The sequence below is a fragment of the Muscardinus avellanarius genome (assembly GCF_963383645.1).
Source record: "Muscardinus avellanarius genome assembly, chromosome: 6".
Classification (NCBI taxonomy): Eukaryota; Metazoa; Chordata; class Mammalia; order Rodentia; family Gliridae; genus Muscardinus; species Muscardinus avellanarius.
The window spans coordinates 25,954,238-25,968,078 of NC_137791.1; the positions used below are offsets into that span (position 1 = coordinate 25,954,238).

At 37.5% G+C, this 13,841-nt stretch overlaps 1 protein-coding gene across 1 annotated transcript in view; it reads right to left on the reverse strand.

Annotated features, from left to right (window-relative positions):
• The window catches only part of DCHS2 (dachsous cadherin-related 2), a gene marked incomplete at both ends in the record, with an annotated part of 268,447 nt that overhangs the window by 88,040 nt on the left and 166,566 nt on the right, over positions 1–13,841 (reverse strand). Inside the window, 4 exons of the mRNA XM_080697380.1 lie at positions 918–1,075; positions 7,337–7,436; positions 8,715–8,902; positions 12,352–13,368. Of these exons, the coding sequence (XP_080553506.1) occupies positions 918–1,075; positions 7,337–7,436; positions 8,715–8,902; positions 12,352–13,368 (1,463 nt within the window). The remainder of the gene's footprint in view (positions 1–917; positions 1,076–7,336; positions 7,437–8,714; positions 8,903–12,351; positions 13,369–13,841) is intronic.

A 13,841-nucleotide genomic window follows, 5' to 3' on the forward strand; every position in this document is an offset into this window, starting at 1 on the left:
GGTGATAAAAGTTCTTTTTAGTTTGATCTTAGTATGTCTCAGAAGATTTAAAATTGCCTATTTAGGAGATAAGAAACTATAGAATTTTCCATTTCTCAGTTTGCTGTCATGTGTAAAATGATAGTCTTGTGAAGGCTTGCTATGATTAAGCTGAAATGTAGCCTTGTGATTCCTTAATGAGAATGCAGGATAATTAGTTCTCCAAATTACTCTACATTCTAGGGACCAATCACTCCATAATGACATATTGTACATATACATATCATATGTATTTTCTGAAACAAAAAATTGAGGTATGACCATATAGATTTTTCTATGAACCTGCATTTCTCTAATCTATAAAAATAATTTGGAGAAATGTGTGTATAATGTTTATGTATACTAATATTACCAATTATCATATAAATCAACAAAGAAATCTAGCTATGCACAATCTGAATTCTTACTGGTTGGTGTCATTTATTCCTACTATGAATACTTTATACAACTTGTTTGCTTATTATGTCTAAGTAAAGCCTTTAAATGTAGACCAGTCTTAAGCAACTGTTTAACACTTTAAAAACTGCAAAAAAAAAAAAAAGAACTATGTGATTTATACATGGCCGCTGTTTACATACAGATTTCTTTTGCAAATTTACCAGGTCCTTGCAATTAGGAATAAGTAAAAGACATTTCGTCATAAACGAAGCAACATAAATGCCCATGTAGCGATGAATATCTTTTCAAGAACTGTACAAAACTAATTTAAAAGTTTATTTGGATTTAAATGATTTCTGAATGATAATAAAAAGTTACATATGCACGTGCAATGTGCCCTTGAGAGTATTCATGTACCAAAGGCAATTCCACTCTATACGTCTGTATAAAAATCCGACGAAACCTTCAAAATGCTGCGCAATTTATGGCAACAGCATTACCTGAATGTTGATGACTGCCTGCCCCTGGAGTGCTGGCTCCCCCTGGTCACTGGCAACCACTGTCACCCTGTAGGAAGCTCGAGAGTCATATGAAAGCATCGCACTTGTTCTTACTTCACCACTGTTGGCATCGATCTTAAAGTGATCAGAACAGTCTTCTACACACAAACACACAAGGTAAGAAACTAATGTTAGTTGACAAAGCAGAAAACAGAATTAAATAATTCAAGTGCATCTGTGATCATTCAGAATATTTGCCTTAAATTTTGTGACAGTCTGAACACATTGGAGGAAATAGATTTAAACCTTATAGAAGTATCAAAATTCAATATACTAACCCATTAATATCTAAAGTCTTATGTATCTGTTATAATAAATTCAAAGTAAAAAGAAAAAATGTCAATAAAATAAAGAGCAGAACAAAGTTTTTTTTTTTTTAACTGTAGTCATATGAACAAGTAGATAGGATTAAACAATTAACTTCCTGGTACTCAACATCTAGCTACAATAATTATTAATTCATGGTCAATCTTATTTCATCTATTCCTCATGTAGGTATTTCCCTTCCCCTGTTTTCTTTTGAAGCAAGTCTCAACATCTTATTTCTTTGCTGAGCGTGGTGGCGCACGCTTGTAATCCCAGCGCTTGGGAGGCTGAGACAGGAAAATTGCACAGGTTTGAAGCCAGCCTCAGCTACTTAGTGAGGCTTTCAGCAACTTAGTGAGACCCTGTTTCCAAATAAAATATTAAAAATAAATAAGTCTGTGAGTGTAGCCCAGAGGTAGAAGGCCCCTGGGTTTCATCCCCAGTACCACACACAAAAAAATCTTATTTCTTTTATATACATTTCAACATACATGTCTAAAATATAAAGAATCTTTTTAAATAATCATGGTATGTAATTCTTTTAAAATAATAATCCTTTAACATCATCAAATTTACTTAAAGTTTTAAATTTCTAACTGTCCTATAAATATTTTTATTTGCTCAAATTAGCATCTAAATAGAGATTATATTACACAGTTCTTCAATCAATGCAATCCTGCTGTACATTGATTTATTTTGTTCTTGCAAATCATTTGTTGAAGAAACTGGATCATTTATCCTGAAGCTTCTTGTGGTCTAGATTTGGCTGTTGCATTTCTTTTTTCTTTTCTTTTCTTTTCTTTTCTTTTTTTTTTTTTTTTTGGTGGTACTGGGGTTCCTGGAAACCCTTCTAATCCTCCTGTCTCTGCCTCCCAAGCATGGGGATGGGGATTACAAGTGTGCCCCACCACGCCCGGCCTGGCTGTTGCATTTCTAACATGTAGTTTAAGATGTTCCAATGTCTTTTGTGGTTTTCTCATATTGGGGAGTAGATCTAGATGAGATCTCTGATGAGATGCTTGTGAAGTTTTTGCAAGACTGTTTCATTAATGCTATTTCCCTTCAGAGGCATAGGTCTGGCCGCCCTTTGGGTTTGATGTTGGCCCTGTTGATTCATAACCTAAATCTACGGATTCATTAAGTATGGCAAAAGAAAAAAAATAACATTAGCATTCGGCCAAATCATTTCCTCCTCATTTATTAGCTGAAAGATTTCAATAAAGAGAAATTTCCTTTTATCTACTTTTTGATATCCAGAGAAACAGCTCATCATAGGAAAGGTAAGATTGAATACTTGATGCTAAGCTTTTATTTAACCATTTTTGAAATAACAAGCTGGTTCACTAACATCCTCCACGGTTCCAACTATGATAAGTAAAGTTTAGTCTTGCTTTTAAGAATGATTAAGCATGAATTTAAACAAAAAACATGTATTGTGCTCTTTACCTTATTAGTGCTTATATTATCATTGAACAGTGGGGTCCCTTTAAAGACGGGTCTTTTTTTTTCTAGGTTTTTGGACGTGGTTCTAGTAGTCTTTAGTACCATTTGAGAGATGGTATAACAAAAAGGTTTAGACTCATCTTGTGGATTTCAGCATCTGAATTAGCCACTTTTGTAAGAATTTCTGATTCCTTTTGGTGGAACATGGTTTGGGGAGACTGTATTCTGGACACTAGGGGTGTTCCATTGTTTCTGGGGTGATCATCATTTATATTCTTTTTTGGTAGGCAGAATAGATATGCATATACACTAAAATATATAATAAGTTTATATAGATGCTTATAATTCAGATTAATAATATAGGGGTTTTAGTTAAATAACAGATTGAATTTTTCAATAATAATTGACTACTTTAAAAAATGATGATCCAGGCGTGGTGTTAGATCCTTGTAATCCCAGTACTTGGGAGGCTGAGACAGGAAGATCGCGCAGGTTCGAAGCCAGCCTCAGCTACTTAGTGAGGCTCTCGGCAACTTAGTGAGACCCTGTTTTCAAATAAAATATAAAATAGGTCTGGGAGTGTAGCCCAGAGGTAGAAAAGCCCCTGGGTTCCATCCCTAGTACAACACAAAAAATCTCAGAATAAACCTAAGTAAATAAGCTCAACTGTTGCTGAATCACTAACAATGGACAAGACTTACCAGGCATAGGACACGTAAAGGCAAATAAAAAACAACTCTTGACTTTAAGGAACTCCAACATATAGCAGGAAACTAACATTTATTACTTGTGATTTCTATAATTTGATCTACTCACTTTAATCTTTCACAGGAATACTACAGAATGTTCTCCATAATATGATACATTATTTGTTACCACTATGCTCATTTTATCTTGTTAACTTTACTATATTTTGTAGTTGCCCTTATTTTGTAGTGAGATAGAGTAAAAAACAGGAACAATTTATATCACTATATTTTTATATTGCTATGCCCTAAGTATCATTTTGGAAGGCAATTTGATCAATTCTCAGTATTTCTTTAATATTTTAAAAGAGGGAAGGGTTAGGGATTGGGTAGGAGCTGATTGAGTGATGTGTGCGTGTATATCTCCACAAGTTTTTTTTATGCCATTAAGATGTATGACTACAATGCACCAATAAAAATTTAACAAAAAATAAATAAAATAAAATAAATAAATAAAAAACAAAAAATAAATGAAACAGTGGACATATGCCCACCTCCAGATTTCATTCCAATCCTACTTCTCCATAGAGGAAGAACCAAAGTGAGAATTTATCTTTCTATTTCACACATCCATAAATACCTACAGCATGACTTTTCTTGTTTTTAAATAATGGTATTACACGGGACTCTAGCTCTATATACTAATTTGTGTATACTTGGAAAGGTGTGTACACATGTGGACCTTTATACAGGTATACCATGTTTTCTTCCCCAGCTGAAAATAATAGAGAAAAACATCAAAATATCTTCTTGGCTTCACTGACTGAGTAGTCAGAGGAAGACTTTAGAAAAGCCACTTTTCACCCTGGGACCAGATTAGAATAAGCAACTGAAAAGAAAAAGTTGATCAGTGACTAACGAGAGGCCACAAAGGAGAAAAACGAAAAGGAGAAAGAATAGTTGTGCTCAAATAAAAATCTGTGGCAGCATGCTTAGTATCTATATATAACCCGTCATTCAGTGTCATGAAAATTTGAAAGATATTTTGAAATGCTTACAAGTACAGAAATTAAGATGCCTTCTTTACAAAAGGAGAACTTGCTCCCTAACCAAGGAACAAATGATAGGAGCCATCCATCATGTCCCCAGTAAAAGGCGAGGCAACAAACCCAAAGCAAGTGTTTAAGTAGAATTTTTTTTAATCTTTTCTAACTGTCCTTTACTCCCTACAGTTCAGAATTTGTCCAGGCTGAGAGCCGCCAAGCTCTTGTGCACTCAGCTTCATTGTTGAGTGTCCCACTCAAGTTAACCACATTACGCAAGCGATTGAAACAATGCCTCAGTACACTTTCTGCTGCTTGTCTCGTTCTGCACAAAGACGAGCTGCTCCAAGGCGTTCAGCAGAAACCAAACTGAAGGCAAAGCAGAAGCACATCCCCAGGTTCACCACATGTTGCTTCACTGTCCTTTAAAGTAGTGACACCAACGTGGCTGAGCACATTTTTGACATTTCAGGCTCCTTTTCTATGAATTGTTTGTTAACATACTTGTCCAGTTTTTTTTTTTTTTTTTTGCTTAATCATTTTTCCTTTTCTTATTGGTTTGTAGGAATGAATTTATTTATTTATTTATTTATTTATTATTTATTTATTTTTGCAGTACTTGAGATGAAACCCAGGGACATTCTACCTCTGAGCTACACTCCCAGCCCTATTTTTTTAGTCTTTTTTTTATTTTATTTTTTTGAAACAGGGTCTCACTGAGTTGCAAAGGGCCTCACTAAATACCTGAAGCTGTCCGCAAACTGTAATCCTTCAAGTCTCCGCCTCCGGAATGCTGAGATTACAAACATGTGCTACCAAGCCCAGCCTGGTTTGTAGGAATTTATAATGAAATCTGAATACAGTTTTGTTTGGGCTACATGGATTAAGATTTTCTTTGTTTAATCTTCAAGTGAAAGTCTGTACTTTAACAACTTCATATTTGATATATTCAGAGGTAGATACATATTTTATTTTCTCATAATGGTAACCAATCACATCCACAGCATAAATTGATACTCCTTGCCAGGCGTGGTGGCACATGCTTGTAATCCCCAACTTTGGGAGGCAGAGACAGGAGGATCCCGCAGGTTCGAAGCCAGCTGTGCTGGCTTAAGAGACCCTGCTTCCAAATAAAAATATAAAAAAATAGGTGTCTGGGAGTGTAGCCCAGAGGTAGAAAGGTTTCCAGGAACCCCAGTACCACCAAAAAAAAGAAAAATATTGATAGTCCTTCTTTTCTCCACATATATATCAGGTCTCCTATTATATGAAACAAGTTCTCTAGTCTCTTCCACCGATCTGTCTGTTAATGAGTCAGTCAAATAGTACCTTATTTACAAGTCCACATCTGGTGGGGCAAATACCCACTGTCCTTCACGCATTGTCTGAGTTATTTCTTGTTCTTTGTTTTTCCATGTGACTTTTAGAATTAGCTTGTCAATTTCTACCAAAAACCCACTGAGATCTCCATTGGAAATACACGAAACTAACAAATCTACTTTTAAGCATTCTCATCTTTAGAATATGGAACCTTCCTAAGTATGAACATGATATAGCTTGTTATACTTTTTATATTTTATCTTTCTTATATCTTTCTACTTATATAAATGTGTTTACATTTACATATTTTATCTTTTATATTTATTTCATTTTTATTCAATAATATTTTATAATTTTCTGCAAAAAGGTCATATATGTGTTTTATTGGAATTTTTTCTATGCCTTTTAATAGTCATGTATCCTGATCTGATTGATTTTTTGTTATTATTGTTTTGTATCCCCAGTGCTTCTTCTTTTTTTTTTTTTTTTAAACATGGTCTCTAAGTTGCAAGGCTGGTATTAAACCTGTGATCCTACTGTCTCAGCCTCCCAAGTTTTGGGATTACAGATATGCACCAGCCCCTGTGCAAAGGAGCTTTGAAGCTTATGTAATTAAAGGAGTCACCCTTGAATAGGAAATACATATAAATTGCCTACTGCCCTTCTCCCTGAAAGAGCCGGTACAGTAAAGGCTGTGAACTCAAGCTTTACTGGCTTCACAGCAAATCTTCTCTGCACCCTACGTATGGTTGTCTCTGTGAATTCACCACAGGAAATGTAATTTTTGGAAAAACAATTAGTATTAAAAATTCTAGGGAGTTTTGTATGTTGACATTGCTCTCAGAAAATTTGCTATTCTATTAATTCCAATACTTTACCTCTAGTACTTTTGGCATTTCCCATGAAGACAAATAATCTGCAGGCAAGAGCAATTTGGTGTGTTGTATTCCTGTGTTTGTGTTGAATAAGACAAAACACCAAACATCTTTAAAAGTGGCTTAAGACACAATGCAAACCAAAGTTAATCACTGGAAAAACCTGAGGCCTGTACATTTTAAGAGCAAAGATAAAAGTAAGCCTCTTTCAATAAAGTTTCTGTGTACACAATACATATCTGGTATGATTCATGATATGATGACAGTAGGTCTGATTGATGTTACAAGTAGTCAGTCTTCATAGAGATTCACAGATGGTTGGCACACAGAACACACTAAAGACGTTTTTTATACACTACTACCCGCCTTCAATCAAACTTGATTTATACTTTGGATTATTACAAAGTACTCATTTAAGATGGATGGTTTCTATATAAGATAGAAAAGCAACTATAAGTTTTTGCCAAACTTGTAAAATTCCTTTTTTGTTTTGTTTTGTTTAGAGGAGGTGATTCTTAACAATAGCAGATACATTGTGTTTACAATTTCATATTATATTCAAAGTTAACTAGAGAATTCTGATTGGTAAAAATAGGATATATTTTTCCCAGAAGGGGATAAGATCGATTACAAATGACAGAGGTAATTCTAAAAGTTCTTAATCCTTTATGAATAGTGGCTTTTACCTGAAGAAATTGAATATATAATTTCTGCATTGCTTCCTTCGTCGAGGTCTTTTGCAAACACAGTTGTAACCAACATATTTACTGGTTGACCTTCCAGAACCTGTCATGAAGACAAATGGCTTACACATGAGCCAATGAAATTTAAAAAAAATTATCAATGGATTTTTCTGTGACATAACATTTTAATGCTATTTTAAAATCTACAAAACATTCAAATGTCTACTATATAAAAGTTATATGGGTGGAAGTCAATGAAAAGAAATCTACCCTACACATTTAAATCTTTTACTCAGTTCGAACAATTTATCTAGGGCATTTGAACTAATTCAGAATATAAATTAATAATAAAAATTAGAAAAATCAAATTAGCTAAACAGCTTTATATTAATGAATGTTTTTAAAGAATCCTAGTATTTTCTCACCCTTTTTAGGTTATTGTTTATAAGGTGGTTGTTATGGACCAAATATACTTAAGATAAATCTGAATCTTAATTTCAGAAACATGCCTGATACAGAAAACTTACTATAAGCAGGAATTTTTCTGGAATATTGAAATGTACATGTGAATTCAACTGTCCAAGTAAATACAATATATTTTAATAACATATAATTAAAATGATTATGATAATATTTTGCTTTAGAAGAATTTTTCTTTAAATATGACTTTGGAATATCAGTTTAAAGTTGCTAAGTTCTTAAATACCTTGTGAGTTACTCAGTTTGCATATTTGAGCACAATTTGAATGTCCAAGCCAATTGTTTAAGAGCAGCAGCTCCTAAATTTTGGATTTATATAATTTATTCCTTTAAAAACTTATGTGTATCTTCAAGATACAGTAACTTATTATATACACAAATGAATAATTAATGTATATTTTGTAAAAGTCACAAAATTATAAGATAAAAACAATTAATTTTAAAAATTATAGGGAGTTTTGTACGTTGACTTTGCAGTAATATAATTAGAAACTTGTAGTTTGAACGTGTAATCAAAAAGGCCAGCTCTTACGCTTTCTGGATGTACATTTATCCACTTTAGAATGTCACATTGTTTGCTACTTGCAATTCCCTGTCTTAGTGACATGGATCGATTACTCATAAGGAGCTCTGCACAGAGATGCAAGCAAGCTCCTGGGAGGACAGTCCATTATGTCTGTACACAAAGGCAGAACTACATTGCTTATCATTAAACGACAGGATGAAAAATTCTAAGAAGTACATACATCTATTTTTTAAATGCGTTTTTTTTAAGACGTGCACAATTTCTAGAATGCTATACCAAGACTGATTTGCTAAATTCACGCTTTTTACCACAAGATGGTGCTCAAAACAAATGATTAAAAAAGCTACAAGTTGATTGTAAGGCTGCTCCACAAACCTTGATGTGTATTTCCTTTCCAGGGAGACACTGTGGGAAAAAGGGCCTGTTGTCATTGATGTCGGTAACTGTGACATACACAGTCATGGTGGCGTTTCGCGGTGGGGAGCCGTGGTCTGTCACTAGGATCGTCATCCGATGGTGCATGTGATGCTCCCGATCCAGTGCCAGCCAACTGACCAGCTCGCCTGAGAAGCACAGGACAGAACAAAACACATGACGGCGTGTTTCCAAATACTGGCATCATAAGCCACATCCCAAAGAATCCACGGAGGGAAAAGTCAAATACAAAGCTCTAAGAAAAAGCACAATTCCCCATGTACATTAGTTTGGCTCTGTGTTAAAAGAGTCTCCTGCCACTTCAAACTCGTCATTCTTTGCACTTCAAATTATCTATTTCAACCATTCGTGTATGTGTGTGTATGGTACTGGGGATTGAACCCAGGATGTTCTACCTCTGAGCTACACCCTCAGCCCTTTTAATTTTTCTGTTTTGAAACTGAGTCTTGCTAAGATGCTGAGCTAGCCTCAAACCTGTGATCCTCCTGTTTCAGTCTCCCAAATACTGTGATTACAGGCATGTACAGAGGCATGTGATTAATGACATCCCATGTGCTGGCTTTGGGTTTCAGTTACCCCACCTAACACCCTGCTGGAGCCTCCCCCTACCTGAAATAAATACAATTTGTACATTAATTTTTTTTTTTTTTTTTTTTTTTTTTTTTTTTTTTTTTTTTTTTTTTTTTTTTACTTTTGCAGGTCTGGGGACGAAACCCAGGCATTCAACCTCCAAGCTACACCCCTGCCCTATTTTTTATTTTATTTTATTTTATTTTATTTTATTTTATTTTATTTTGTGGTATTGGTGATAGAACCCTTCTACCTCCGGGCTATACTCCCGGAAATATTTTATATTTTATATGGAAACAGGGTCTCTTAAGCCAGCGAGGCTGGCTTCGAACCTACATGATCCTCCTGTCTCAGCCTCCGAAGCGCGGGGATTATAAGCGTGCACCACCACGCCTGCCTTTATTCTTTATTTTGAAACAGTGTCTCACTAAGTCCTGGAGGGCCTCACTAAGTAGCTGAGGCTGTCCGAGAACCGTGATCCTCTGGCCTCAGCCTCCTGAATGCTGGGATTACAATCATGCGCCACTGTGCCCGGCCATTAAAGAAAAATTTTAATCTGCAAATTATTGCACACCTGGCAGTTGTTATCACTACTTTAAAACAATGGCAAACATCTTCCATGAAAGCCATATTCCTTAGGCAATGGTTTTTCATTTATACATACAAGTATTTATTTTTATTCCCCAAAATATATGTGTAGCGATTCTGGATAGTGACTTCCCAAATAACAGTTAATGCTTTACAAGCCTTAATAAAATTTTATTATGTGATATATTCCTGCCTAGGAATGTGCTAACTTTGGTAAATTCCCTCATGTTGCAGTCATGGAGAGCCAGGCATAAAATCCCAACTGCCTCTTCATTTTGCCAGGTCCTTGGGAAGCCTACACTGTCCAGAAGCTCATCTCCTGATGTGCAGCTCAGTGAAACATTGGTCCCCTCACCAGTTTTGAAGAAATTTATTTGTCAGAAGGTAAATATACGTCAACTTTCTTATCGTTCAGATATACTTTCAAATAAAATGAAAAAAAAAACCAAAAAAGCTGAAATGGACAAAATTCTCATTTGGATAGTAGTTGAATTGGGGAAGCTTAAATGCAGTGTTTACTATAACTATTTACTCTATAAACTATATTTAAACAGTGTTTATAAAACTGTGACTCTAATAAAAATCACATGCACCACTGCATTTTTAAAGTTCTAATCTGTAATTCTCTGAAAACTCCGTATCCTAAATGACAAACAGATTGGCATCGCGTGAACCAGAGCAGCTACCTGGAGGTCAGGGGTGGAAGAGACTGTGAGGCCAGCCAGGGGCCTCAGTGGGTGGGAACAAGATGAGGTTCAGTGGGAACTAAGCTCCAGGTCACTAAGAAGATTGCTCAGCGCGTCGAGGACAAGAACAGGCTGGTCGGCCATGCTCCGAAGGCCCTGCAGCTCTGCCAGCCACTCTTTCCTTAGCGGGTGGGGACAGTTGCCAGCTTCAGAGCCTGATCCGTAGCCTGCCAGGAATTACCTCCTCTCTTCCTGGCAAGGGCACTGAACGCTGAGGTTAAGCTACCTGCTGGATGCCATACAACAAAATGAGGAGTGGGCACCTGCTCTTCTGACTCTGGGTGGTGGAAGGAAGGTCATGGGAAAAACCAGCTGTATTTGGCCTGTTAAAAAAAAAATTATGGAGGGAATCAAAAGGCCTGGAAAATAAACTGCCACTCGGGGTGCAGTACAAGCAGGGCCATCTCACACCTGCTCGGCCTGGGTGCTGAGGTCCCCTCTGAGCCCCTTCTGGCATGCCCCCTGCACTGGTCAAACACCCCCTGCTGGAAGAAGAAGCACCTGCTCCTAATTCACACATGGGTTGTTGGGGGTTCGGGGGAGCTGGAGAGCTTCAGAACAAAGGCTTGAAGCAAGTTGGAACTGAATTCAGATCCTGTCCCACTAAAGGGTAAGGACAGCATTACCCGGCATATGACACCAATGCAGCCTCCTAGAAACGTACAGAGGGTGGTTTCCTTACCTCCACCGGCTACAGGCCTTCCTCCCCCATCTCATTCCCAGTTTCCCCAGCTATGTATGAGTGTAGCATACCCACACCTTGTGGTAGGAATTAAAGTCCCTGGAAGTTTTACAACATAAAATGTTAAATATAACTTTTTAGATTTATTCTTTAAATTGAGGATTCAAAAGTAATTCTATCACTGTAATTACTCCCCTGTTCCCTCTGGTTCCATTGCTAAAATGAGGATGAGCACATATGTGTCTAGAGTGACTCTTAAACCTCAGTGAATGAATTGCTTTCTAGTTTTATGTGGATGGCATTTGGATATCATAATGTATTTCTCAACAACAAAAATAAAGTCTGCAAATGAAAAGGAATAGTGAAAAGTAAACTTTTACCCAGGATTTATTCAATCCAGTTCTGACTATACCTCTGATTCTGAATAAGAACCACTTAATAATGGAGATGTTTCCAAAAAAATGTGTCTGTAGCTAATTTCACCACTGTGCAAGCATCATGGAGTGCACTGACACAAATCCAGATGACAGAGTCTACTACCCACTGGGCTACCTGGTAGAGCCCTTTGCTCTAGGCTAAAAGCCTTTTGATCGGTTACTATCCTGAATGCTGTAGGCAACGGTATTTGTGTATCTGAGCACATCAAAACATAGCAAACACCCAGGGCAAAGTCTAGGTGATAGAAATCTTGAGCTCCGTTATAACTTTATGGCACCATCACTGTATATTCAGTTTGTTGTTGACTTAAAACATCGTTATATGATGCATGGATGTGTTGGCAATATACAAGTGGGAGGCAAGAGAACTGTGAATTATTGCAGGTGAAATTCTTTTCAATTTGGATTTCATTTATAAATCACACAATACTATAATTAAACACTGCATTTATTAAAAACTGCAATTTTAACTGCATATGTATGTTGGTGCTATACCCGAAAGATTTTTCTCAAGCCTGATTTTAAAGGAATGTGAGGAAACTATGAAGTGGTACCTGTATTAGGATTTATCCTGAAGAATTTTCCATCAGACAAGAGGAAGTATGACAGCTGTCCATTCTTTCCAGAGTCCTGGTCAACTGCCGTCATTTTGCCTATTACCCCCAGGGGCACAGGGCTCTCCTGGACTTTCAGAAACAACACCTCATGAAAGAAGGCAGGGGAATTGTCATTCTCGTCCAGGACATGAACAATTACTGAACTGCTCACATTCTGCCACAGCCTGTCCTCCAGGACGGAGGCAAACACTCTTAAACTATATGTTTGTATGTATTCATAGTCAAGCTGTCGCCTCAAATAAACCCAGCCGGTATAGGGGTGGATTCCAAACGTGGCTGCGTCTACACTGGGTTCCAGTGAGTAGGTGATCTGTGAGGTTGTGCGCTGTAGGCTAAGCGAGTAGGCCTGTATTTGCAGTATTTGTGTTGAGGGTGAGAGAGATTCACTAACTTCCACTTGATAAACCAGATTTTCAAAAGCCAACGCAGGGCTTTGTTCTTGCTTTTCTATAACTACAGTCAGCACCAACAGAGATGCCTGAGGAGGATCACCGTGGTCCTCAGCCACGAGGGTAAGTGTGTGCTTCTGGGGTACATCACCTCGCAGACTCCCACTGAGGTATACCACACCGAGCCCTTCATCAATGGCAAAGACGCCTGGGTTCTGGCCTGCGATGGCGTATCGGATGAGTCCGTTCAGTCCACTGTCTCTGTCTTCTGCACGTGCAATGTACAAGGCTGTGCCAGCAGGTGTGGTCTGGGATATCCTAACCTCATCAGAGGCTGTGAGAAACTTGGGGTGGTTGTCATTGACATCAAGGACAGTTATGTTGACCTCTGTGTTGCTGCAGATGGGAGAGATGCCGAGCTGTGCCTGGACCATGAGAATGACAGTGGGCTGTGTTTCATGGTCCAGAAGCTTCTGGGTGCGAATCGTGCCCAGCCACGGGTGAATGGAGAAGCTTCCGTCCATATTGCCTGAAGAAATCCTGTAAAAGATTGGTTCTGAGGAATCTGAAAGAGAGAGTGCAATCATTGTTGGCATACACTGGGAAGGCTGACACTGAAAATATCAATATATGCCACATCTGTGGTGAACAATGCACAATGTCCCACTCCTCCCTCTGCTCTCCCAAGCCTGCTGGGACTGTTCACATGGCCTAAAGTGTTCGATGGGCAAAGGGCATGTCCAGTGGACAGAGCAAGTCCCAGGCTTCACCACCCTTCTTCATCTCCCTTGCATTTGGTAAAAGGGAAATATATTCAGTGAATAATTTAAATATTGTCCCTCTTTTCAATACCTTTCAATACCTTTTCCCCTGGGTAGAACCCAGGGACATTCTACCTCTGAGCTATACCACCAGCCTTATTTTTTATTCTTTATTTTGAAACAGGGTCTCACTAAGTTGCACAGGGCCTCATTAGTAGCAGAGGCTGGCTGCAAACCATGAACCTCCTGTGTCAGCCTACCAAGTACTGGGATTACA